General features: G+C 48.2%; 1 protein-coding gene and 2 long non-coding RNA genes across 3 annotated transcripts in view; 1 reads left to right on the forward strand and 2 right to left on the reverse strand.

The window, feature by feature from the left end:
* Positions 1-217: 217 nt before the first annotated feature.
* On the reverse strand, positions 218-1,841 carry LOC140422346 (uncharacterized). Its single transcript, XR_011947389.1, has 2 exons — positions 1,708-1,841; positions 218-584 (listed from the first exon to the last, which is right to left on the reverse strand). It is a non-coding gene; the product is annotated as an uncharacterized lncRNA (long non-coding RNA).
* Positions 1,842-1,973: 132 nt separating this feature from the next.
* The window catches only part of LOC140418045 (uncharacterized), a 78,306-nt gene continuing 54,614 nt past the window's right edge, over positions 1,974-25,665 (forward strand). Inside the window, exons 1-2 of the mRNA XM_072501472.1 lie at positions 1,974-2,048; positions 4,279-6,056. Of these exons, the coding sequence (XP_072357573.1) occupies positions 4,638-6,056 (1,419 nt within the window). The 5' untranslated portion in view covers positions 1,974-2,048; positions 4,279-4,637. The remainder of the gene's footprint in view (positions 2,049-4,278; positions 6,057-25,665) is intronic.
* On the reverse strand, positions 21,383-25,393 carry LOC140422371 (uncharacterized). Its single transcript, XR_011947418.1, has 2 exons — positions 24,786-25,393; positions 21,383-21,611 (listed from the first exon to the last, which is right to left on the reverse strand). It is a non-coding gene; the product is annotated as an uncharacterized lncRNA (long non-coding RNA).

A 25,665-nucleotide genomic window follows, 5' to 3' on the forward strand; every position in this document is an offset into this window, starting at 1 on the left:
TCCACTGTGAAGGCCAACCCAAAAAACCTGTTCAGTTCCTCAGCCATTTCCTCATCTCCCATTACTAAAGAGAGAGACAGCAAGTTGCCTGAGGCTTAAATGGGAAGTTGAAACTTGTGACTCAAAACCAACTGTGTAAGATCTCTGAAAAGATCAGGAATTTTAAAAGATAAATTCTAAACCCAGTGAACAAATTAATGAGTCATAAGACAAAAACTTCAGGTTTTATGACTTTACTGCAACAAACTAGAAGCAACAATGCCTAAACACTATTTTTATAGGGAACGTATCCCTTAAACTACAAATAGAATGTAGCCCTTTTACTTTTAAGACAATCAAAAATCACACTCCATGGTTACGTCGCTGAAGTTGTAACTCAATTCTCCTGGAACCAGCCCAATGTGATTCTTCGTTCCTGTGTTTACTTCCATTCTGTTCCTTTGCCTGACTGGCAATCCTTAACCCCAGAAGTGTATTTTGCAGTGATGGTTCTCTTGATGATATTCAGGTCCCGGTAAACCAAGTGACTCCTCCAAATCCTGAAGTGGCGTCAGGTTTTTTTCTGCAAATCTTCATCTAATATCCTGTAAAAGGAATTTACAAATGGAAATTGAGAACAGGCAATTCTAGTTTCCATCCAACACACTCTCCCTCCATTCTCACTCTGCTGTAATATGCATCCTCCTAATTCTCTAAAGGTGCTGATTCAGGCTGACTGACAGATCCCTGCTGCCCGTCTTGGAGAGGCCTGAAAATCTCCATGCAGACTGCCAGACAGAAATATGTCTATATTACTGAACTCAAAATGTGTGGAACATACAGACTGGATTCACTTCCTTTCTCTTCAGCTGCTGCAAGTCACCAATGTCCCCTCAGAATGAGGAAAGAAATGGAAAGATAAAGTAGACTTGGAGCGGCTGCTGCCTCTTGTGGGGCATTCCAGAACGAGAGGTAATAGTCTTACGATAAGCGGTAGCAAATTCAAAAGTTTTAATTAAAAAAAAATTTTTTTTTAAGCATACCCAATTATTTTTTTCTTCAATTAAGGGGCAATTTAGTGTGACCAATCCACCTACTCTGCACATCTTTGGGTTGTGGGGGTGAAACCTACGCAGACACAGGGAGTAAGTGCAAATTCCACACAGACATTGACCCAGGGCCGGGATCGAACCCAGATCCTCAGCGCCGTAGGCAGCAGTGCTAACCACTGGGCCACAGTGCTAACCACTGGGCCACAGGGCTGCCCTATTCAAAACAGTGTTGAGGAGAAGCTGCTTCTCCCAAGGGCTGTGAATCTGTGGAATTCACTACCCCAGAGTGCGGTGGAGCTGGGACAATGAGTAAATTTAGGGAGAAGTTAGATTTTTAATCGGGTTGAAGGGTTCTGAAGAACTCTCAGGACGGTGGAGATAAGGCCAGGATGAGATCAGCGATGACCAAATGGCAGAGCAGACTCGATGGGCCAAATGGCCGAATTCTGTTCTTATATCGTATGAACTTATGAAAGGGGGGGGGGCATTGATTTGCTCCCAGATGTTGCCCAGAGGAGGAAGTTTTAGTCTGAAACCCATTGTTTAACCTCCACATTGTGACATCACAAAGGAATTCATCCTCTAAATCAGCCAATAGGAATCCATTCGCTCCGCGGTGACGTCACTGCATTAGTGCGCACACGCCGGCGCGCGGACACGCGAGCGCCGCCCCCACCCTCTGTTCCGTCTCCCCCAACACATCCTCGAGACGGTTTCCAGCAACCGGCTGATAGTTCCGGCCGTCGGTGATCGCCCCTTCCTTGACCCGGGACTGCGCATGTCTCAGGGAGAGGGAATGCTGCGCATGCGTCGGAGAGCTCACTTCCCCTGACCTTACCTCTCAGGTGTTGACCAATGGGAAGACTTGGAGGACCGGAAAGACTCTGCCTCTCCGCCAATCAAAGCTCCCCCATTGTCTCGATGCGAAAGCTGCACATGGCGGTTTCTGCCGAGCAAAGCTGTTCCTCCAACCCTGAATAAGTTTGAGCTGCCCACAGACTCCTGACTCCAACATCTGTGAGTAAAACACTTTATTTCCTCCCCCTTTCCATTTCTTTTCTCATTCTGACCTTCAATTGGTCACTTGCAGCAACTGAAGGGAAAGGAAGTGAATCCAGGGAGGGTGCAGACTCTGCAAAGCTTGGCCCATGTCTCTCTCTCTCTCTCTCTTCAAGACATTGACATCCTTTGCCCCCTCAGCTTGACACATTTATTTGTCTGGCTAAAAGGATGGTCTCTTTCCTAATGTTCACAATTAAAGGGCTGGTTTCCCCAGAAGATGGCTGACATTTAAGGGGTCAGTAAACAGGCCAAATCCAACCCAGCCAATTACTTCCCTGTCGGAACACTCTCCACCATCAGCAAAGTAATGGAAGGAGTCATCAAAGGTCCTATCAAGTGGCACTTATTCTGCAATAACCTGCTCCAGCTCGCTCAGTTTGGGTTCTGCCAGGGTCTCTCAGCTGCTGACCTCATTACAGCCTTGGCTCAACCAACATCCTGGGGGTTACCATTGATCAGAAACTGGACTGGACTAGCCATATTAATACTGTAGCTACCAAGGCAGATCAAGGGCTGGGAATCCTACGGCGAGTAACATGCCTCCTGATGCCCCAAAGCCTGTCTACCAGACATCTACAAGCACAAGTCAGGAGTGTAATGGAATACACTCCACTTTGCTGGATGAGTGCAGCTCCAACAACACGCAAGAAGCCGGACTCTATCCAGACAAAGCAGCCTGATTGATTGCATCGCCTTCCACAAACATTCAAACCTTCCACCACCGACAAACAGTAGCAGTCGTGTATACCATTTACAGGATACACTGCAGTAACTCATAAAGACTCCTCAGACAGCACCTTCCAAACACACAACCATTACCATCTAGAAGGACAAGAGCAGCAGAAACCTGGGAAGCCCACCACCTGGAAGTTCTACAAGTTACTCACCACATTGACTTGGAAATATATTGCCATTCCTTCACTGCCCCTGGGGCAACATCCTGGAATTCCCTCCCTAACAGCACAGGGGATGTAGGGCAGCATGGTGGAGCAGTGGTTAGCGCTGCTGCTTCACGGCTCCGAGGTCCCAGGCTCATTCTCGGCTCTGGGTCACTGTCCGCGTGGAGTTGGCACACACTCCCCGTGTTTGTTTGCGTTTCGCCCCCACAACCCAAAGATGTGCAGGGTAGGTAGATTCGCCACACTAAATTGCCCCTTAATTGTAAAAAATTAATTGGGTATCCTAAATTTATAAAAAAACAAATGGAAAAAAACCCAGCACAGGGGATGTACCTACACCTCAAGGACTGCAGCAGTTCAAGAAGGCAGCTCAACACTACTTCGGAAGGGCAACTGGGGATGGGCAATAAATGCTGGCCTGACCAGCATTGTCCACATCCCGTAAATTAATTTTTAAAAATTTAATATTGGACAGAGATATGTCGAGTGTTGTTATATGGTATGTATTGTAGCTATTACTGATGGTTCTGTAATACAATACAGGTATTATTTCTACTTTTGTAAATAGTACTGTACCTACATTATATATTTCCAGTCATACAGTCATTGCAGCACTGACAGAATCCATTTGGTAACTCAAGTCAATGCTGACTCTCTGTACAGCAATCCAGTCAGTCCCATTCCCCCTCGATATCCCTGTTCACCTGCAGGTTTTTTTTCTTCAAGTAACTATCCTATTTTATTTTAAATTATTGATCATCTCGACTTCCACAATCCTTGTGGGCAGTGAGTTCCCTGTCATGACCACTCCATGACTGAATAAAATTCTTCCTCCGAATTTCACTATCTCTAATCAGTAAATGTACTTATATGGAGATTCTCTACTCTTGTACAGGTTTTAGTGAGTTTCGATTTGTTGATCAGCAGCTTCACGAAAACTGGGAGGGAAAGTAAGTGAATACAGTCTGTATATTACACACATTTTTCATCCAGTAATATAGACATATATCTGTCTGGCAGCCGGCATGACGATTTTCAGGTCTCTGTGTCCAGGACAGGAAGCAGTGAGCTTGGATCTGTCAATCAGCCTGAATCAGCACCTTCAGGAGAATTGGGAGGGTGAATATTAGATACAGCAGAGTGAGAATGGAGGGAGAGTGTGAGATTGAGATTTAGAGCATTTCAGGGAAAGAGAGAGGAAAGAATGTTCGATAGAAACTAGAATTGTCTGTTCTGAATTTCTATCCTGTACTGACAATGATTACTATTGTAAAATCTGTTTGCAGGAAGTTCGAACGAGAGGAGTTTGAGGCCGATATCTCAAACTAAATATCACATCAAGAACTGACTGAGTCACTCAATTCTTGGGATCATCGGCCTTTGAATCTAGAAGGAGAAATGTTTGTCTATTCTGTCTTTTTCAAGAGATTTTAAACATCAGTGCGTCTGGAAAAGCACTGAGACACACACACACACCCGTGTGAGACTGTTACAGAGCACTGACTGTGGAAAGAGCATTAACCAGTGACACAGCCTGTAAAAATACTTCACCATTCAGAGCAGGGAGAGACTGTATAGGTGTTCTGTGTGTGGACGAGGCTTCAACTGATCGTCCAACGCGGTGAGACGCAAGATCACCCGGACCATGGGGAAACCATGGAAATGTGAGGATTGTGGGAAGGGATTCAGAGCCCCGTGCGAGCTGGAAAGGCATCAACGCAGTCACACTGGAGAGAGGCCTTTCACCTGCATTCAGTGTGAAAAGGGATTCACTAACATTGGCAACCTGCGGAGACATGAACGAGCTCACACTGGAGAGAGGTCTTTCACCTGCTCTCAGTGTGAAAAGGGATTCACTGACATTGGCAACCTGCGGAGACATGAACAAGTTCACACTGGGGAGAGGCCGTTCACCTGCTCTGACTGTGGGAAGGGATTCACTCGGTTATCCTGCCTGCAGGGACACCAGCGAATTCACACTGGAGAGAGGCCTTTCACCTGCCCTCAGTGTGAAAAGGGATTCACTGACATTGGCAGCCAGCGGAGACACGAACGAGTTCACACCGGGGAGAGGCCATTCACCTGCTCTCAGTGTGAAAAGGGATTCACTGACATTGGCAGCCTGCGGAAACACGAACGAGTTCACACTGGAGAGAGGCCTTTCACCTGCTCTCAGTGTGAAAAGAGATACACTCACATTGGCCACCTGTGGATACATGAACGAGTTCACACTGGGGAGAGGCCGTTCACCTGCTCTGACTGTGGGAAGGGATTCACTCAGTTATCCAGCCTGCAGGGACACCAGCGAGTTCACACTGGAGAGAAGCCTTTCACCTGCTCTCAGTGTGAAAAGGAATTCACGCAAATTGGCAACCTGCGGAGACACGAACGAGTTCACACTGGAGAGAGACCATTCACCTGCTCTGACTGTGGGAAGGGATTCACTCGGTTATCCAGCCTGCAGGGACACCAGCGAGTTCACACTGGAGAGAAGCCTTTCACCTGCTCTCAGTGTGAAAAGGGATTCACTGACATTGGCAACCTGCGGACACACGAACGAGTTCACACTGGAGAGAGGCCATTCACCTGCTCTCAGTGTGAAAAGGAATTCACGCAAATTGGCAACCTGCGGAGACACGAACGAGTTCACACTGGAGAGAGACCATTCACCTGCTCTGACTGTGGGAAGGAATTCACTCGGTTATCCAGCCTGCAGACACACCAGAGAGTTCACACTGGAGAGAGGCCGTTCATCTGCACTGTGTGTGATATGGGATTCACTCAATTATCCAGCCTGCTGAAACACAATGTCACTCACACCAAGAGCAGGCCCTTTAAATACTCTGACTGCAGGAAGGGTTTCAAAAGCTCACAGCTACTGATGTCCCACCAGCGCGTTCACACTGAGGAGAGACCGTTCAGCTGCTCTCACTGCACAAAGAGCTTTAGATCCTCATCCAACCTGATGAAACACGAGCGAGGTCACACCGGGGAGAGCCCGTTCACCTCTCCGACTGGGAAAAGATTCACTCGGTCATCACTTGCTGAGCCACAATGTCACCCACACCAATGAGAGACCCTTGAAATGCTCTGACTATGGGAGTGGGATTACAAGCTCTAGGGTACTGATGTCCCACCAGCGCATTCACACTGAGGAGAGACCGTTCAGCTGCTCTCACTGCACAAAGTGGTTTCAAACATCATCCACATTGCGGAGACACCAGCGAGTTTACACTGGAAACAAGCCATTCACCTGCTCTCACTGTGGGGAGGGATTCACTCAGTCGTCCAACATGCTGAGACACCAAAGGGTTCACAAGTGATGACGGGTTGGATTCTGCTGTTATTCCTGCTGTCAATCACATCCAGGACTGAACCTGGAGTGGGTGGATGGGTTTGCCTCCTCTTCAAATCCCTCCCCGGGCCTACTTTCTGGTGCGGCCGGCCCCTGAACACCGACTCCATCTTGAGTCGGGGGCGGCGCGCTAAAGAAGTCCCCCGCGCATGCACAGGATGGCGCGGCCCAACTGCGCATGCGCAGGATTGAGCTGGCCCAACTGCGCATGCGTGGGTTGGCGCGGCGCCCATTCGGCACCGCGAAAGGAGGCTGGAGCAGCGTGAACTGCTCGAGCGCCGTGCTGGCCCCTATGGGGGCCAGAATCGTACGTAACCGGGCCCGGTTTGCGACGGCATTTATGATGGCGCGAACTCTTGGGCCCAATATTGGAGAATCGCCCCCAAGGTGTTCTGCATTACCCTTGCTTGTTGCTAAGGCTTTGCTACATTTTGTGAATGTTTCTGTTAAGGCTGCAAAACTTTTTCATTACTAGATGTATTTATAGAACAACGGTTTATTCATTACGAGGGCTTTTATGCAACTTTTCTTGAAACAGTGTTAGATTCGTACACATATTAAGTTTACATAGATTACATATAACATACAGTGCAGAAGGAGGCCATTCGGCCCATCGAGTCTGCACCGACCCACATTAATCCCTCACTTCCACCTTATCCCCGCAACCCAATAACCCCTCCCAACCCAACCCTTATGGACACTACGGGTAATTTAGCATGGCCAATCCACCTAACCTGCACGTCTTTGGACTGTGGGAGGAAACCGGAGCACCCGGAGGAAACCCACGCGGACACGGGGAGAACGTGCAAACTCCGCACAGACAGTGACCCAGCGGGGAATCGAACCTGGGACCCTGGCGCTGTGAAGCCACAGTGCTAATCACTTGTGCTACCGTGCTGCCCTGCAAGTTGCTGTACTGCAATTCTCATTTTTTAAAAAAAATATATTTTATTCAAGATTTTTTGGCCAAACATAACAGTACGTAGTGTTTCTTTTACACAACAATAAAGCAATATAAATAACAGTGGCCAGTTTTAAACAAATAAATAAATAATATATAAACAGAAACAAAAACAAAACTAAATGGCAACTGCCTTGTCAAAAATAGATACTCTCCAAAGATACAATCCAACAGTCCAATATACTTTACCTATAACAAATGTCTATACATATACAATAGCATCCCTGAGAGCCCGTCCGGTTCCTCTCTCTCTCCCCCCCCCCCCCCCGCCTTGGGTTGCTGCTGTTGTCTTCTTCTTTTCCATTCCCTCTATCTTTCTGTGAGGTAGTCGACGAACGGTTGCCACCGCCTGGTGAACTCTTGAGCCGAACCCCTTAATACGAACTTAATCCGTTCTAACTTTATAAACCCTGCCATGTCGTTTATCCAGGTCTCCACACCCGGGGGTTTGGCTTCCTTCCACATTAACAATATCCTGCGCCGGGCTACTAGGGACGCAAAGGCCAAAACATCAGCCTCTCTCGCCTCCTGCACTCCCGGCTCTTCTGCAACCCCGAATATAGCCAACCCCCAGCCTGGCTCGACCCGGACCCCCACCACCTTCGAAAGCACCTTTGCCACCCCCACGCAGAACCCCTGTAGTGCCGGGCATGACCAGAACATGTGAGTGTGATTCGCTGGGCTTCTCGAGCATCTCCCACACCTATCCTCTACCACAAAAAATTTACTGAGCCGTGCTCCAGTCATATGCGCCCTGTGAAAAACCTTAAATTGTATCAGGCTTAGCCTGGCACACGAGGACGACGAGTTTACCCTACGTAGGGCATCAGCCCACAGCCCCTCCTCAATCTCCTCCCCCAGCTCTTCTTCCCATTTCCCTTTCAGCTCATCTACCATGATCTCCCCCTCGTCCCTCATTTCCCTATATATGTCCGACACCTTACCATCCCCCACCCATGTCTCTGAGATCACTCTATCCTGCATCTCCTGCGTCGGGAGCTGCGGGAATTCCCTCACCTGTTGCCTCGCAAAAGCCCTCAGTTGCATATACCGAAATGCATTCCCTTGGGGCAACCCATATTTTTCTGTCAGCGCTCCCAGACTCGCAAACGTCCCATCCATGAACAGATCTCTCCATTGTGCTACCCCTGCTCTTTGCCATGCTCCAAATCCCCCATCCATTCTCCCCGGAACAAACCGATGGTTATTTCTTATCGGGGACCGCACCGAAGCTCCTGTCTTTCCCCTATGCCGTCTCCACTGCCCCCAAATTTTCAATGTAGCCACCACCACCGGGCTTGTGGTGTATTTCTTCGGTGAGAACGGCAACGGTGCCGTCACCATTGCTTGTAGGCTAGTCCCCCTGCAGGACGCGCTCTCCAATCTCTTCCACGCCGCTCCCTCCCCTTCTCCCATCCACTTACACACCATTGAAATATTGGCGGCCCAGTAGTACTCACTTAGGCTCGGTAGTGCCAGCCCCCCCCCCCTGTCCCTACTACGCTGCAAAAACCTCACTCTCGGGGTCTTCCCGGCCCACAGAAAACTCATAATACTCTTCTCGATTCTTTTGAAAAAAGCCTTCGTGACCACCACCGGGAGGCACTGAAACACAAAAAGGAATCTCAGGAGGACCACCATTTTAACCGCCTGCACCCTACCTGCCAGTGACAGGGACACCATGTCCCATCTCTTAAAGTCCTCCTCCATCTGTTCCACCAACCGCGTTAAATTAAGCCTATGTAATGTACCCCAATTCTTGGCTATCTGGATCCCCAAGTACCGGAAGTCCCTTGTTTCCTTCCTCAACGGTAAATCCTCTATTTCTCTGCTCTGCTCCCCTGGATGCACCACAAACAACTCACTTTTCCTCATGTTCAATTTATACCCTGAAAAATCCCCAAACTCCCCAAGTATCCGCATTATCTCTGGCATCCCCTCCGCCGGGTCCGCCACATATAACAACAAATCATCCGCATGCAGAGATACCCGGTGTTCTTCTCCTCCCCTGAGTACTCCCCTCCACTTCCTGGAACCCCTCAATGCTATGGCCAGGGGCTCAATCGCCAGTGCAAACAATAACGGGGACAGAGGACATCCCTGCCTCGTCCCTCTATGGAGCCGAAAATAATCAAACCCCCGTCCATCCATGACCACGCTCGCCATCGGGGCCCTATACAGCAACTGTACCCATCTGATATACCCATCTCCAAAGCCAAATCTCCTCAGCACCTCCCACAAATAATCCCACTCCACTCTATCAAATGCTTTCTCAGCATCCATCGCCACCACTATCTCCGCTTCCCCCTCTGGTGGGGGCATCATCATTACCCCTAGCAGCCTCCGTATATTTGTATTCAGCTGTCTCCCCTTCACAAACCCAGTTTGGTCCTCATGAACCACCCCCGGGACACAATCCTCTATCCTCGTTGCCATTACCTTGGGCAGAATCTTAGCGTCCACATTAAGGAGGGAAATGGGCCTATAGGACCCGCATTGCAGCGGGTCTTTTTCCTTCTTTAGGAGGAGCGATATCGTTGCCTCTGACATAGTCGGGGGCAGCTGCCCCCTTTCCCTAGCCTCATTAAAGGTTCTCATCAGTAGCGGGGCCAGCAAGTCCATATATTTCCTATAGAATTCCACAGGGAATCCGTCTGGTCCCGGGGCCTTCCCCGCCTGCATGCTCCCAATCCCTTTCACTACTTCCTCCGTCTCAACCTGTGCTCCCAGTCCCGCCCTATCCTGCTCCTCCACCTTAGGAAATTCCAGCTGATCCAGAAAGCACATCATTCTCTCCTTCCCATCCGGGGGCTGAGTTTCATATAATCTTTCATAAAATGCCTTGAACACTCCATTCACTCTCTCCGCTCCCCGCTCCATCCTCATCTCTCACCCCCCCTATCTCCCTCGCTGCTCCCCTTTTCCTCAGTTGGTGGGCCAGCAACCTGCTCGCCTTCTCCCCATATTCGTACTGTACACCCTGTGCCTTCCTCCATTGTGCCTCTGCATTACCCGTAGTCAACAAGTCAAATTCTACATGTAGCCTTTGCCTTTCCCTGTACAGTCCCTCCTCCGGTGCCTCCGCATATTGTCTGTCCACCCTCAGAAGTTCTTTCAACAACCGCTCCCTTTCCCTACCCTCCTGCTTTCCTTTATGTGCCCTAATAGATATCAGCTCCCCTCTAACCACTGCCTTCAGCGCCTCCCAGACCATTCCCACCTGAACCTCCCCATTATCATTGAGTTCCAAGTACCTTTCAATACACCCCCTCACCCTTAAACACACCCCCTCGTCTGCCAATAATCCCAGGTCCATTCTCCAGGGTGGATGCTGTTCTTTTTCCTCCCCTATCTCCAGGTCCACCCAATGTGGAGCGTGATCCGAGATAGCTATAGCCGTGTACTCCGTCCCCGTCACCTTCGGGATCAGTGCCCTTCCCAAAACAAAAAAGTCTATCCGTGAATAAACTTTGTGGACATAGGAGAAAAACGAAAACTCCTTACTCCTAGGTCTACTAAATCTCCAGGGGTCTACTCCTCCCATCTGCTCCATAAAGTCCTTGAGCACCCTAGCTGCAGCCGGCCTCCTTCCGGTCCTGGACCTCGATCTGTCCAGCCCTGGGTCCAGCACCGTATTAAAATCTCCACCCATTACCAACTTCCCCACCTCTAGGTCCGGGATACGTCCTAACATACGCCTCATAAAGTTGGCATCATCCCAGTTCAGGGCATATACGTTCACTAAGACCACCGCCTCCCCTTGCAATTTGCCACTCACCATCACGTATCTGCCCCCACTATCCACCACTATGGTCTTTGCCTCAAACATTACCCGCTTCCCCACTAGTATAGCCACCTCCCTGTTTTTTGCGTCTAGCCCCGAATGAAACACCTGTCCCACCCATCCTTTGCGTAGTCTGACCTGGTCTATCAGTTTCAGATGCGTCTCCTGCAGCATAACCACATCTGCCTTAAGTTTCTTTAGGTGTGCGAGTACCCGTGCCCTCTTTATCGGCCCGTTCAGCTCTCTCACATTCCACGTGATCAGCCGGGTTGGGGGGCTCTTTACCCCCCCCCTTTGACCACTAGCCATCTCCTTTTTCAATCCAGCTCCTCAACCGGTTCCCACGTAGCCGTATCTCCCCCCAACGGTGCCCATCCACCCCAACCACCCCACCCCATACCAGCTCCCCCTTCTCCCCAGCAGCAGCAACCCAGTTACCCCCCCCCCCCCCCCGCTAGATCCCTCACTAGCGTAATTGCACCCCCCATGTTGCTCCGTGAAGTCAGCAAACTCTGGCCAACCTCGGCTTCCCTCCGTGACCTTGGCACCCACTGTGCGAGGCCCCCTCCTTCCTGCTTCCCTGTTCCCGCCATGATTACCATAGCGCGGGAACAAAGCCCGCACTTCCCATTTGGCCCCGCCCCCAATGGCCGGCGCCCCCAGCTCCTCATCCTCCCTCCCCAACTCCTCATCCTCCCTCCCCCCTCCCCCACGACATGGGGAAGAGGGAAAGGTTACAGGGTCGCAGGATTAACAACTTGGGAAATCATCTCTTCCCCCTTTTTCCCCCCTTCATCCCACATAATCACCCCACCACTTTGACCCAAACGTTCTTTTTCTAGCCCGCTTATTCCAGTTTCACCTCGACAATAAATGTCCACGCTTCTTCTGCCGTTTCAAAGTTGTGGTGTTTCCCTTGATGTGTGACCCACAGTCTTGCCGGCTGCAGCATCCCAAATTTAACCTTCCTTTTGTGCAGCACCGCCTTGGCCCGATTAAAGCTTGCCCACCTTCTCGCCACCTCCGCACTCCAATCTTGATATACGCGGATCACCGCGTTCTCCCAACTACTGCTCCGAGTTTTCTTTGCCCATCTGAGGACCATCTCTCTGTCCTTATATTGGAGAAATCTCACCACTATGTCTCGAGGAATTTCTCCAGCCCTCGGTCTTCGCGCCATAACTCGATAGGCTCCCTCCACCTCCAACGGGCCTGTCGGGGCCTCCGATCCCATTAACGAGTGCAGCATCGTGCTCACATATGCCCCGACGTCCGCCCCTTCTGCACCTTCGGGAAGACCAAGAATCCTTAAATTCTTCCTCCTCGCATTATTCTCCAGCACCTCCAGCCTTTCCACACACCTTTTGTGTTGTGCCTCGTGCGTCTCTGTCTTCACCACCAGGCCCTGTATTTCCACCTCATTCTCAGCAGCCTTTGCCTTCACGACCCGAAGCTCCTGCTCCTGGGTCTTTTGCTCCTCCTTTAGCCCTTCAATCGCCTGTAATATCGGGGCCAACAGCTCCTTCTTCATCTCCTTTTTAAGTTCTTCCACGCAACGCCGCAGGAACTCTTGTTGGTCAGGGCCCCATGTTAAACTGCCTCCTTCCGACGCCATCTTGCTTTGTGCCTGCTTTCCTGGCCGCTGCTGTAGAGGATCCACCACAATCCGGCCACTTTCCTCTCCTTTTTCCATCCGTGTCCAGGGGGGATTCCCTTCTAGTTTACCGCACAGTGTTTTTAGCCGTTAAAATTGCCGTTGGGGCTCCTATTAAGAGCCCAAAAGTCCGTTCCACCGGGAGCTGCCGAAACGTGCGACTTAGCTGGTCATCGCCGCACCCGGAAGTCCAATTCTCATATTTTTATCTGAAACAATGACTTTGCCTTGTGGATATTCCATTTTCTGTCTGTATGTATACTGAATTTAAAGAATTATACTGCATTGATTCTTCAAGGTACCAATAAATCAGTGAAGCAATAAATCTGTAATCGATTAATGAGCCTCTTTCCTTTGACCTAATGGAATCTTTAATTTTTCTTGTTAGCCACGGTTGCGTCACTTTTCCTGTTGGATTTTTGTTTCTTAAAGGAATCTATATTTTATGTAAATATGTGATAATTCCTTAAGTGCGATTGTATCATTACACATTTTATTGTAAGTTCCTAATCAACTGCAGACAACTTGCCCCTCATCGCTTGACAGTTTCCTTCTGAGACAGAACCATGTAACCACCAAAGCCTATCTTCATCTAAACCTGCATTCTTTGGGGTTCCAAACAGAAACAGGAACTATCTGTCATCTACCTTCCAAACACCCTTTCACTCTGTGATCCTTGTGAAATTTGAAGCCAAGTATTTGCCACAAAGCTCAAAGAGCATCAGCCCACTGGAGGCAAAGTCGTGAGACCGGCCAGTCCAGCAGAACGAAACCCTCCGACCCTCCCCATTGACCAACTGACAGAATGAACACAATGCTGTTCTGGGTGTAATTGAGAGTAGCAACAATAACGGCAGAATCCAACCCCTGTAATCACTTGTGACCTTGTTGGTGTCTCAGCAGGTACAAGGAAACACAGAATCCCTTCCCACATTGAGTGCAGGTGAATGCTCACTCCCCGGGGTGAACTGGCTGATGTCTCCGCAGGGTGTATAAATGTCTGAATCCCTTCCCACACTGAGAGCAGGTGAACGGCTTCTCCTCCGTGTGAATTCGCCGGTGGGACGTCAGGCTGGCTGATTGATTGAATCTCTTCCCACACTGAGAGCAGTTCAATGGCCTCTCCCCAGTGTGAACCCTCTGGTGTGTCTGCAGGGTGAATGATTGACTGAAACTTCCCCCACAAAGAGCAGCTGAATGGCCTCTCCCAGTGTGAATGCACCAATGAGCTTCCAGTGCAGATGGGGCTTTGAATCCCTTCCCACAGTCCCGGCATTTCCACTGTTTCTCCATGTTTCGGGTCTCCTCGTGTCTCTCCAGGTTAGACAATTGAAGCCTTACTCGTACAGAGAACATGTGTACAGTCCCTCCCCACTGTGAAGCTCTGTAACTGGTTGAAGCTTTTTCCACAATCAGTGCTCTGGAACACTCTCACTCGGGTGTGTGTGACCCAAAGAATCAAGTGACTGTCAGATCAAGATATGATGTTTGGGATTTCTGTCTGTAATCCCTCCTTTTCTAAAATCCTGCAAAAACAATTTACAAAATACATCACTTGTCAGGGCAGGATAGAAACTCAGAACAGACAGTTCTAGTTTCCATGGAACATTCTTCCCTCTCTCATTCCCCAAAAGCTGTAAATCTCCATCCCACACACACTCCCTCCATTCCCTGTATCTAATATTCACCCTCCCAATTCTCCTGAAGGTGCTGATTCAGGCTGTTTGACAGATCCATGCTCATTGCTTTATAATAATAATCTTTATTGCCACAAGTAGGCTTACATTAACATTGCAATGAAATAACTGTGAAAAGCCCTGAGTCGCCACATTCCGGCGCCTGTTCGGATAGACAGAGAGAGAATTCAGAATGTCCAAATTACTGAGGGGCTGGTTTAGCACAGTGGGCTAAAGAGCTGGCTTGTAAAGCCGAATAAGGCCAGCAGCGCGGGTTCAATTCCCATACCAGCCTCTCTGAACAGGTGCTGGAATGTGGCGACTAGGTGCTTTTCACAGTAACTTAATTTGAAGCCTACTTGTGACAAGCAATTTTCATTTCATTTTTCATTTCACCTAACAGCATGTCTTTCAGGACTTGTGGGAGGAAACCGGAGCACCTGGAGGAAACCCACGCAGACACAGGGAGAATGTGCAGACTCCGCACAGCCAGTGACGCAAGCGGGAATCAAACCTGGGACTCTGGAGCTGTGAAGCAACAGTGCTAATTACTATGCTATCATGCGCTTGAAGACAGAACAAATAGGAGCTGCATTTGGCCCATCAAGCCTGCTCAACCATTCGATGAGATAATTGGTCCCTCTACCTCAGCATCGTTTTCCCAGGTTCTAACCCTACAGGAGGCCAATAGATCTGCAACTCATTCCCTCAGGCCTGACCCTCGTACAATCTACCTGGATGAAGGAGGCAGAGCTACCCCCTTAATCCAGGGGCCTTTGTGACATAAACACATCAGCCCAAGTGTGGGTCGGGGACAGGGGACCTTTTAGGCGACCGCCGGGCCAAGCACATTGGAACCACCCAGGGGTTCGGCCCAAAAGCCTGGTCCCACTGTCTGTGCGGCGTCTGCACTTTCTCCCCGTGTCAAGCTGAGGGAGCAAAGGATGTCAATGTCTTTAAGAGAGAGAGAGAGAGATCATGGCCAATCTTTCCAGAGTCTGCACCCTCCCTGGATTCACTTCCATTCCCTTCAGTTGCTGCAAGTGACCAATTGAAGGTGAGAATGAGAAAAGAAATGGGAAGGGGAGAAAAGAAAGTGTTTTACTCCCAGTTGGAGTCAGGAGGAGGTTTTAGTCTGTGTCTGAATTTGGTCTCATTTGCCCAAAGTCCGCGATCTGATTGGCTGGAGGACCAAAGTCCTTCCGGTCCTCCAATTCTTTTCATTGGTTCAAACGTCAGCAGGAAGGTCAGGGGGGGTGTGAGCCCTCCGCACATGCGCAGTCCCGGGCCGCGCCGGGGGGGGGGAGGGAGAGGAGGAGGAGGAGGAGAGAGAGAGAGAGGAGAGGAGGATAGGATGGGAAGGTCACTGACTGGGTTGTTCCCCCGTCAGACCCGCAGCACCGACCGGCGACACCGAGCAGTGAGTCCCGAGGCTCTCGGCAGCTTGACCAGGCTGCACGGAAAGAGCTGAAGCGGCTCCCTGACTCCCTGTCGGAAGGGAAGCCGCGCACCTCCCGCCAGACACCCGCAAATGTAAATATTTTTATTTATTTTCTTTTCACCATTTTTCAAACAATGAAAGCAGCAGAAAAACTGGCGGGAAATGGGCCCAGAGAACAAGAGATATTGCCGCAGAAATACAACCAGACATTGGGAATTCATTCAGAACAGGATATCTGAGGGAGCACAGCCTCCAGATGAAATGTCAGCAATTCAACAACCAGTCACCATGTTCACACAGTGAGTGGGGAAAGAGGGTTAGATTCTATAAAAACAGGAGGATAACAATGCAGCTCACACACCCCAAAGTATTGGGGAACTGACTAACAACATAGTCAACTTGAAATGGATAAATTGAATTTGTTCATGGAAAGCCCAGGAGGATCAAGCCAATAAATTTGATGTGGAGATGCCGGTGTTGGACTGGGGTGAGCACAGTAAGAAGCCCTACAACACCAGGTTAAAATCCAACAGGTTTGTTTCAAATCACTAGCTTTCGGAGCACTGCTCCTTTCTCGGGTGAATGCAGAGGTAGGTTCCAGAAACATATAACGAAAGAGAAAATGCTGAAAAATCTCAGCAGGTCTGGCACCATCTGTTGGGAGAGAAAAGCTTTGACGAAGAGTCATTGGGCTCAATACGTTAGTTCTTTTCTCTCCCCACAAATGCTGCCAGACATGCTGAGATTATCCAGCATTTTCTCTTTTGTTTCAGATTCCAGCATCCGCAGTTCGTTGCTTTTATCCAGAAACATATATATCGACAAAGTCAATGATGCAAGACGGTACTTTGAATGCGAGTCTTTGCAGGTAATTAAGTCTTCACAGGTCCAAACAGAGCAACTGGAGAGAGGGATAATCACAGGTTAAAGAGGTGTGAATTGTCTCAAGCCAGGACAGTTGATAGGATTTTGCAAGCTGATTCAAAACAATCCTTGTGTTGTAAGACTTCTTACAATAAAATTGAAACTTCTGAATTTGAGGTTGGGGTCTCATACGTTACAGAATGGGGAGGGCAAATTTTAAAAAAATAAGACATTATCTGTACAAAATTACCGGAGAGCAGCCACTTGTAGAAAAATCAACATCAGAGCAGTGGGATTCAGCCAAAAAGGAAATAGACAATGCACATGGCGACACGGTAGCACAGTGGTTGGCACTGTTGTTTCACAGCTCCAGGGTCCCAGGTTATATTCCCGGCTTGGGTCACTGTCTGTGTGGAGTTTGCACGTTCTCCCTGTGTCTGCGTGGGTATCCTCCAGGTGCTCGTGTTTCCTACCACAGTCCAAAGATGTGCAGGTTAGGTGGATTGGCCATGCTAATTTGCCCTTAGTGTCCAAAAAGGTTAGGTGGGGTTTATGTGGATAGAGGGGAGGTGTGGGCCTCAGTGGGGTGCTCTTTCCAAGGGATGTTGCAGACTCGATGTGCCAAATGGCCTCCTGCAATGTAAATTCTATGTTCCCATGATAGGGAAGGGTGGGAGCAATAAGTCCAGGGAACCCTGGATGTAAGGGATATCTAGGGTTGGATAAAGAATTAAAGGTGAGTCTTATCACAGATACCGAGGGTTCAAAGCGGAAGTCTTAGAGGAACATGGAAAGTGCAAAGGATTACTTAAGAAAGGAATTAGGAGCAAAGAGGGAGCTTGGAAAAGCACTGTCGGGTAAAATAAAGGAAAATCCAACAATGTTTTCTAAGTATATTTGGGGCAGGAGGTTGACCAGGGTAAGAGTACGGACCAATGAGTCAATGTGTGCATGGAAGTGGAAGATACAGGTGAGGTTTTAAATGTATACTTCATATCTGTTTTCACTACGGAGAAGGATGATGTAGGTATAGAAATCACGGAGGCACATGGTGATTTGCTTGAACAACTTGACATTGAGAGGGAGAAGGTATGAACAGTTTCACCAGGTCTGAAAGTGGATAAATACCCAGAGCCACATGAGATGTATCCCAGGCTGCTGTGGAAGGCAAAGAAGGAGATTGCAGAGTCTCTGACAAACATTTTCAAATCTTCTCTGGCCACAGGAGAGGTGTCTGAAGACTGGAAGACAGCTAATGTGGTGCCATTATTCAAGAAGGCAAGTAGGGACAAACCAGGAAATTACAAGCCAGTGAGTCTAACTTCACTGCCAGGGAAACTGCTGGAAAACATTCTGAGGGACAGAATTAATCTCCACTTAGAGAGGCAAAGATTAAACAAGGGAGAGCATGTCTCACAAATGTGATTGAATTTTTTGAGAAAGTGACTAGGTGTGTAGATGTAGGTAGTGCGGTTCATGTAGTCTACATGGACTTTAGTAAGGCTTTAGACAAACTCACATGGGAGGCTGATGCAGAAGGTAAGAGTCCATGGGATCCAGGGCAATTTGGCAAACTGGATCCAAAACTGGCTTAGTGGTTGGAGGCAGAGGGTGATATTTGAAGGTTGTTTTTGTGCCTGGAAGCCTGTGTCCAGTGGTATTCTGCAGGGATCAGTGCTGGGTCACTTCTTTGTAGTACACATTAATGATCTGGATGTGAATGTAGGAGGTAGATTAGGAAGTTCACAGATGACACAAAAATTGGTGGTGTGGTAAATGGTGAGGAACAAGGCCTTAGATTACAGGACAATATGGATAGGCTGGCTAGATGGGCAGAAGAGGGGGCAGCAGGACGGTGCAATGGTTAGCACTGGCACCTCCCGCGCGGAGGACCCAGGTTCAATTCCGGCCCTGGTCACTGTCCGTGTAGAGTTTTAACTTTCTCCCCGTGTCTGCGTGGGTCTCACCCTCACAACCCAACTGATGTGCAGGGTAGGTGGACTGGCCACGTTAAATTGCCCCTTAATTGTAAAAAGAATAATTGGGTACTCTAAATTTATTTTTAAAAAGATGTACAGAAGAGTGGCAAATGGAATTTAAGCAAGAAAAGTGTGACGTTGTGCATTTTGGTTGGACTAACTAGGCAAGGGAATATACAATGAATGGTCGGACCCTATGAAGTACAGAAGAGCAAAGTGACTTGGTGTGCATATCCACAGATCTCTGAAGGCAGCAGGGCAGGTGGATAAGCTGGTTAAGGCCAATGGGAATATTGCCTTTATTAACCGAGGCATTGAATATCAGAGCAGGGAGGTTATGCTAGAGCTGTATAAAATGCTGGTTAAACTCCAGCTGGAGTACTGTGCAGTTCTGCTCACCACACTATAGGAAGGAAGTGATTACACTGGTGAGGGTGCAGAGGCGATTCACTAGGACGTTGCCTGGGCTGGAGTGTTTCAGCTATGAAGAGAGACTGGGATTGTTTTCCCTGGAGCAGAGAAGGCTGACAGGGGACCTGATAGAGGTGTCTAAAAGTCTGAGAGACATAGATAGGGTGGCTACGAAGCTGCTCTTTTCCTTCGTGGAGGAATCAATAACTAGGGACACAGATTTAAGGTAATGATCAGGAGGTTCAGAGGAGATGTGAGGAAAAGCTTTTCCCCAGAGGTTTGTTGGAATCTGGAACTCAATGACTGAAAGGGAGGGAGAGGTGGGAACCCTCTCCCTATCCTCCCGGATTCCTCCCTAACTACAGCCTTAAGTGCATCCCACAGCGTGGTGGCTGGGACCTCCTCCATATCGTTCAACTCGACATAGCAGCCATTACCCACTCACTCATCCTCCAGTAGCCCCACATCCAACCCCCCCAACTGCAGCCGTTAGGCCCCCCACCCTCAAATCCACCCAATGGGGCGCGTGGTCGAAAAACACAATGGCCGAGTACTCCGAGTCGGCCACCTCCGACCCCCCCTTCCCCACTCTCACAACCAAACCAAGAACCAACCCAATATGTCCGGCAGCAGCACCTTGTCCATAACAAAACTGTTGATCCGCGAATACGCCCCGTGCATATGGGTGAAGTACAAGACGTCCTTCGCCCTCGGCCTCCCAAACCTCCATGGGTATCCCCCCCCCCCCCCCTTCCTGCAAACAATGCGCCCATGAACCCCTGAACTCTATCGCCACCACCAACACCCTCAACAACTTAGGACGCATCCGATCCATACTCGGATCTAGGACTGTATTGAAATCACCCCCATAATCAGCCGATGCGTGTCCAGGTCCGGGATCCTCTCCAACATCCACGTTGTCCCAATTTGGGGCTTAAACATTCACCAGGACCATTGGCATCTCCTCCAGCTTCCCACTGACCATCCCAGAGCTACCCCCATCCCTCGGATCGGCCACAATGCTCCCCCACCTCAAAAGCCACTCTCTTATAACCCAACACTGCCACTCCATCGTCTTCATGTCTAACCCCGAGTGGAACCCCTGCCCCACCCATTCGTCTGATCCCCAAACTTCAGCTGCATCTGCTGCAAGAGCACAACGTCCGCCTTCAGGCTCCAATGACCAAAAACACGCGATCGTTTAACCGGCCCATTCAACCCTCGCACGTTCCACATGACCAGCTGGCCAGGGAGGGGGGCCCCGCTCCCCTCCCCTGCCGAACAGCCAGATCCCCATTTAAGCCAGCCCCCAGCATGCGCCCCTTCAGGCCCGCCCTCAGATGTTCACCGTCATCTCTCCCTTTGCCACACCAACCACCCCCCTTCCCCACTCTCACAAGCAAACAAAGAACCAACCCAATATCTCTCCACCCCTCCCCCATGCCTTCCTCCTGGCAACCCCCAACTTCACTCCCATTAACTAGCCTGCCCAGCTCGCATGGCGGTCCCTGCCCAAGGCCTCTGACTTCTCACTATTCCAGTCCGTCCCTTCCCCTCAACCCTCCCGACCAGCAACAAACAAAGAGAAACAAAGGGCACACTCCCCATCACCGCTCTCCCGTCCAAACCTACCCCAATTTACCCATCCAATGGGGAAGTCCATGACATCCATAGACATTCCCCTGTCCACTACCTTTGTCACCTCTGCAAAGAATTCAGTCAGATTATCAGGCATGATCTTCCCTTCACAAATCCCTGCTGGCTCTCCCTGATGGACTGAAATGTTTTAAGGTGTTCAGTTACCCCCATCCCTGATTATAAACTCCAGCAATTTCCCCACCCCAGATGTTCGGCGAACTAGTCTGTAATTCCCGGGTTTCCCCCTTTCCCCCTCATTAAAAAGTGACAAGTGCAGTTTTCCAATCCAGAGGGACTACTCCTGAATCTAGGGAACTCTGGGAGATTCTTGTTAGGGCATCTACAATGTGCTCCCTGAAGTAAAAAACTCACCAGTATTCTTAGAATTCCCCCTGTACCAAAAAAGGGTCAAGATATTCTTAATGGTGAACAGGGATTCTCACTCCCTGACTCCTCTGCAGACTTAGGTGGGTGCTATTCGGGTCAAACTAGTGTTTCAAGTTATCCCCCGGCATAACCCATATCTTTAGAGAAGAATTTTATCGACTTACCACTTAGTAGCATCGATCTTGGTCCCGCGTTGCTAAGTAAGTAAATGTGACTTTGTAAAAACCACTGTTTCAGGTTAAAACTTTAAATTATTTTATTATTATTTTTTCTTTTACAAGATAAAATCACTGTCTTTACAGAAAAGTAAAAAGATCTTGCTTCTGGATTCTCCTGGTTGGCTGATCAGACCTTCCTGGGCCTCCTTGACAATCTCTCTTCTTTATCTGTTGGTTTTCTCCCGGTTATTTTGCGGTTCTGCTCGGCTTTCGTATTCTGTCAGTCCCATGTACCGAAATCACCCTGCAAGCTGAGAGTGAGTGCCTGGCTGAGAGCTATTCAGGATATATATCACCCTTCCAACAGCCTTGCTGATTACATGACATTATTTTTAAGTATTTTCTTCTGCTCCTTAACGCAATACCCTTTCTGTCCATATGATTCCACATCTAGTTTCCGTAATGTCGAACATGAGAGTGCCTTCCTGTTAAGCTTGACCTTGGTTTGTCAGCTCACTGGCAGGGAGGCGTCCTGCTAATTATTCTGTGGCATTCCAGCCTTTCAATCCCTTATCTTTTTTAAGCATTGTATTTTCTTGTATTCCTAAATGTTTCAAGTTATATTCTTCCCTTTTTACAATTTTACAACAAGCTATTGATTGCTTTTTTGAAAAGAAGCAGTGAGCTGCGGTGAATTGTCCTGTATTAAAATCAACTCTTCTCTCCAGATTTCCACTTTTAACTGGTGTCATTACGTTTCTATCATTCACAAATAAATGTTATTTCAAGTAATTCAAACTTAAGATTTTGGCAATTCCAATCAATTGCTTGCTAAACTAATTAACTTCTATTGAAGGGTATTAAACTCATTCCCTTTATGTAACTTAAAACTTAACTTTTATAAAACTTTCTCCGACTTGAACTAAAGATATCAGGTTACAGCATGAGCTGCTTGGTTATCTCGAGGCCTGTGTGATAATGGCCGTCTGCATTCCAAAGAATATTTGTCTGCAGTTGACCCTTCGAGGGCCTTCTGCTATATCATTTTTTAGCATTTCATTACATTTACATTTCTAGGATCTTTTCTGTTACTTTGCTTTTTCTCATGTTCCTTGGGTTTTATCATCAGACCTTCTCGTTTCAAATGACATCTTTCGCATTTTTCTTAACATCCCCAACTTCCTTTAACACCCTCGGATGGAAACCGTCAGGTCCTGGGGATTTGTCAATCTTTGGTTCCATTAATTTCCTTGTGAGTGATACTATAGCTGCCTTGGGAAAGCGGGCAGCATAATCAAAGACCCCTCCCACCTGGGTTATTCTCTCTTCCAACCTCTTCCATTGGGCAGAAGATACAAAAGTTTGAGAACACGCACTAACAGATTCAAAAACAGCTTCTTCCCCGCTGTTACCAGACTCCTGAATGACCCTCTTATGGACTGAACTGATCTCTCTCTGTATCTTCCCTCCTGTTGTTCGCACTATACTCTGTATGCTTCACACTATGTCTATGTCTTTACATTGTGTATTTATTATACGTCCTATGTTTCTTCATAAATGGAAGGATCTGCCTGGACTGTACGCAGAGCAATCCTTTTCACTGTACCTCGGTACACGTGACAATAAATATAAATCTAATCTATATTTACATAAATTGTATTAAGTCCCTGTCCTCTATCGACTATTAATTATTTTGTGACTTCTGAAAAGTTATCCTCCTTTTCAACTGTAAATACTGAGGCAAAGTAATTGTTCAACATGTCTGCCATTCCCCCATTATCACTGACAACATCTCCATTTCCAGCTTTTACTGGGCCTACATTGTTCTTCACCACCCGCTTTCCCTTTATATAACTAAACATTCTTCTCATTGATATTGATGTCCCTTGCAAGTTTCCTTTCATAATCCCTTTTAGTCGCTCTTACAAGCTGCTTTGTGACCCTTTGCTGGTCCTTGTACCTATCCTATTCGTCCGGATCTGTACTGTGTCTTGTATTTTTGTGCGCCCTTTCTTTTAGTTTTAAGCTGTCCCTAACCTCTTATTTGTCCATGGCTGCTTTTTTTTTTTGTGAAGTGGAGCCTTTTCCTCTCAGGGGTATATACTTGCTCTGTATCTCGTTAAATGTTTCTTTAAATATTCTCCACTGATCCTCAGTTGTTTGACCCAGTAACAGATCTCCCCAGTTTACCGTGGACAGTCTCTGTCTCATCCCGTTAACGTCAGCCTTACCCAAGTCTAAAATTCTATTGTCTGTAATGTGCTTTTCACTTTCAAACACTACACTGAATTCAATCATGTTGTGATCACTATTTGATAAATGTTTGCGCACAGTTAGGCTACCAACTAAATTTGGGTTATTACTCATAATTAAATCTTTTTTCAAATACATTTAGAGTAACCCAATTCTTTTTTCCCCCCCAATTAAGGGGCAATTTAGCGTGGCCAATTGACCTGCCCTGCACATCTTGAGACCCAGGCAGAAACAGGGAGAATGTGCAAACTTCACACGGTCAGTGACCTGGGGCAGGATCGAACCCAGGTCCTCGGCTTTGTGAGGCAGCAGTGCTAACCGCTGCACCACTGTGCTGGCCCTTACTCACAACTAAATCTAATATTGCCTGTCCCCTTGTTACATCTGGAACATATTGCTGCAGGAAACTATCTCGGACGCATTCCAGAAATTCACTCCCTTTCTGCCAGGTGCTTGTCTGCCTCTCCCAATCTGTGTGTCAGTTATAATCCCCCCATTAATACTACTCTGCCTTTGCTACACACTTGCTAAATTTCTGCCTTTATACAATCTAGCACCTCAGAACTGCCACCAGGGGGTCGATACACAACACCCATTACAGTTTGAGATTGTTTTCTTCCTCAGTTCCACTCCTGTTGTCTCCACTTGATGTTTTTCCCTCACTGTTTCCTCCCTCACCATTGAGGTGATAGTATTTCTGATCAGTAAGGATGATCCACCCCCTCTGCCATATTCTCTGTCCCTCCTGTAAACTTTATAACCGGTATATTTAGTTCCCAGTCCTGACCATCCTGCAGCCAAGTCTCTGTAATAGCGACAACATCATAATCTTCAACTTGCATTTGCGCCTGCAGCTTGTCTAGTTTATTCCTTCCACTCCGTGCATTTGTCTATAGAACCTTAATCGGGCTGTTCCCCCTGACCGCTCCCTCAGCACTGCTTCTTTGTTATTTGCTTGTTTGTTATTTGCTTCTTTGTTATTTGCTTGTTTGTTACTTTTCACTTTTGCGTTAACCAGGATGCTACTTGCTTTGTCATTAGCTGCAGTTCCTGACGTTAGGTTCCTGACTACCTCCCTATTTATCCTTTCCATGAGGACACTGGTCCCAGATCGGTTCAGGTGGAGACCGTCCCAATTGTACAGATCCTTCCAGTCCCAATACTGATGCCAGTGCCCCATGAAATTGAACCCCTCTTTCCCGCACCAGTCCTTTAGCCACGTGTTTACTTACCTAATTTTCTCATCCCAATGCCAATTTGCACGTGGCTCAGGGAATAATCCAGAGATTATAACCCTTGGGAACCTGTTCTTTAATTTTGTTCCTAGTTCGTGATATTCCCCAAACAGGTCCTCTTTCCGAGTCTTGCTGATGTTGTTTGTCCCAACGTGGACCCCAACAACTGGATCCTCCCTCTCCAATGTCCTTTCAAGCCGGTTAGAGATGCCCCTCACCCTGGCACCGGGCAGGCAACATACCATGTGGGACTCTCGGTCCTGCTTCCAAAGGATGTTATCAGTTCCCCTAATTATAGAAACCCCGACAACGACCACTTCTTCTCCCCGCTTGAATGGCCTCCTGTACCAGGGTGCAGTGGTCAGCTAGCTCATCCTTCCTACAGTCACTGCTCCGATACCCTGCCCCTCCGAGTCCGCTCCCTGGAGACTAGGTATGGGCAATAGGTGTATCAGGCTCTGGTCAGACCCCATTTGGAGTATTGTGAGCAGTTTGGGGACCCGTATCTAAGGAAGGATGTGCTGACCTTGGAAAGGGTCCAGAGGAGGTTCACAAGAAGGATCCCTGGAATGAAGAGCTTGTCGTATGAGGAACGGTTGAGGACTCTGGATCTGTTTTTGTTGGAGTTTAGAAGGATGAGGGGGTATCTTATTGAAACTCACAGGATACTGCGAGGCCTGGATAGAGTGGACGTGGAGAGGATGTTTCCACTTGTAGAAAAAACTAGAACCAGAAGACACCATCTCAGACTAAAGGAACAATCCTTTAAAGCAGAGATGAGGAGGAATTTCTTCAGCCCGAGGGTGGTGAATCTGTGGAACTCTTTGCCGCAGAAGCCTGTGGAGGCCAAATCACTGAGTGTCTTCAAGACAGAGAT

The sequence above is a fragment of the Scyliorhinus torazame genome, chromosome 5, assembly GCF_047496885.1.
Source record: "Scyliorhinus torazame isolate Kashiwa2021f chromosome 5, sScyTor2.1, whole genome shotgun sequence".
Lineage (NCBI taxonomy): Eukaryota > Metazoa > Chordata > Chondrichthyes > Carcharhiniformes > Scyliorhinidae > Scyliorhinus > Scyliorhinus torazame.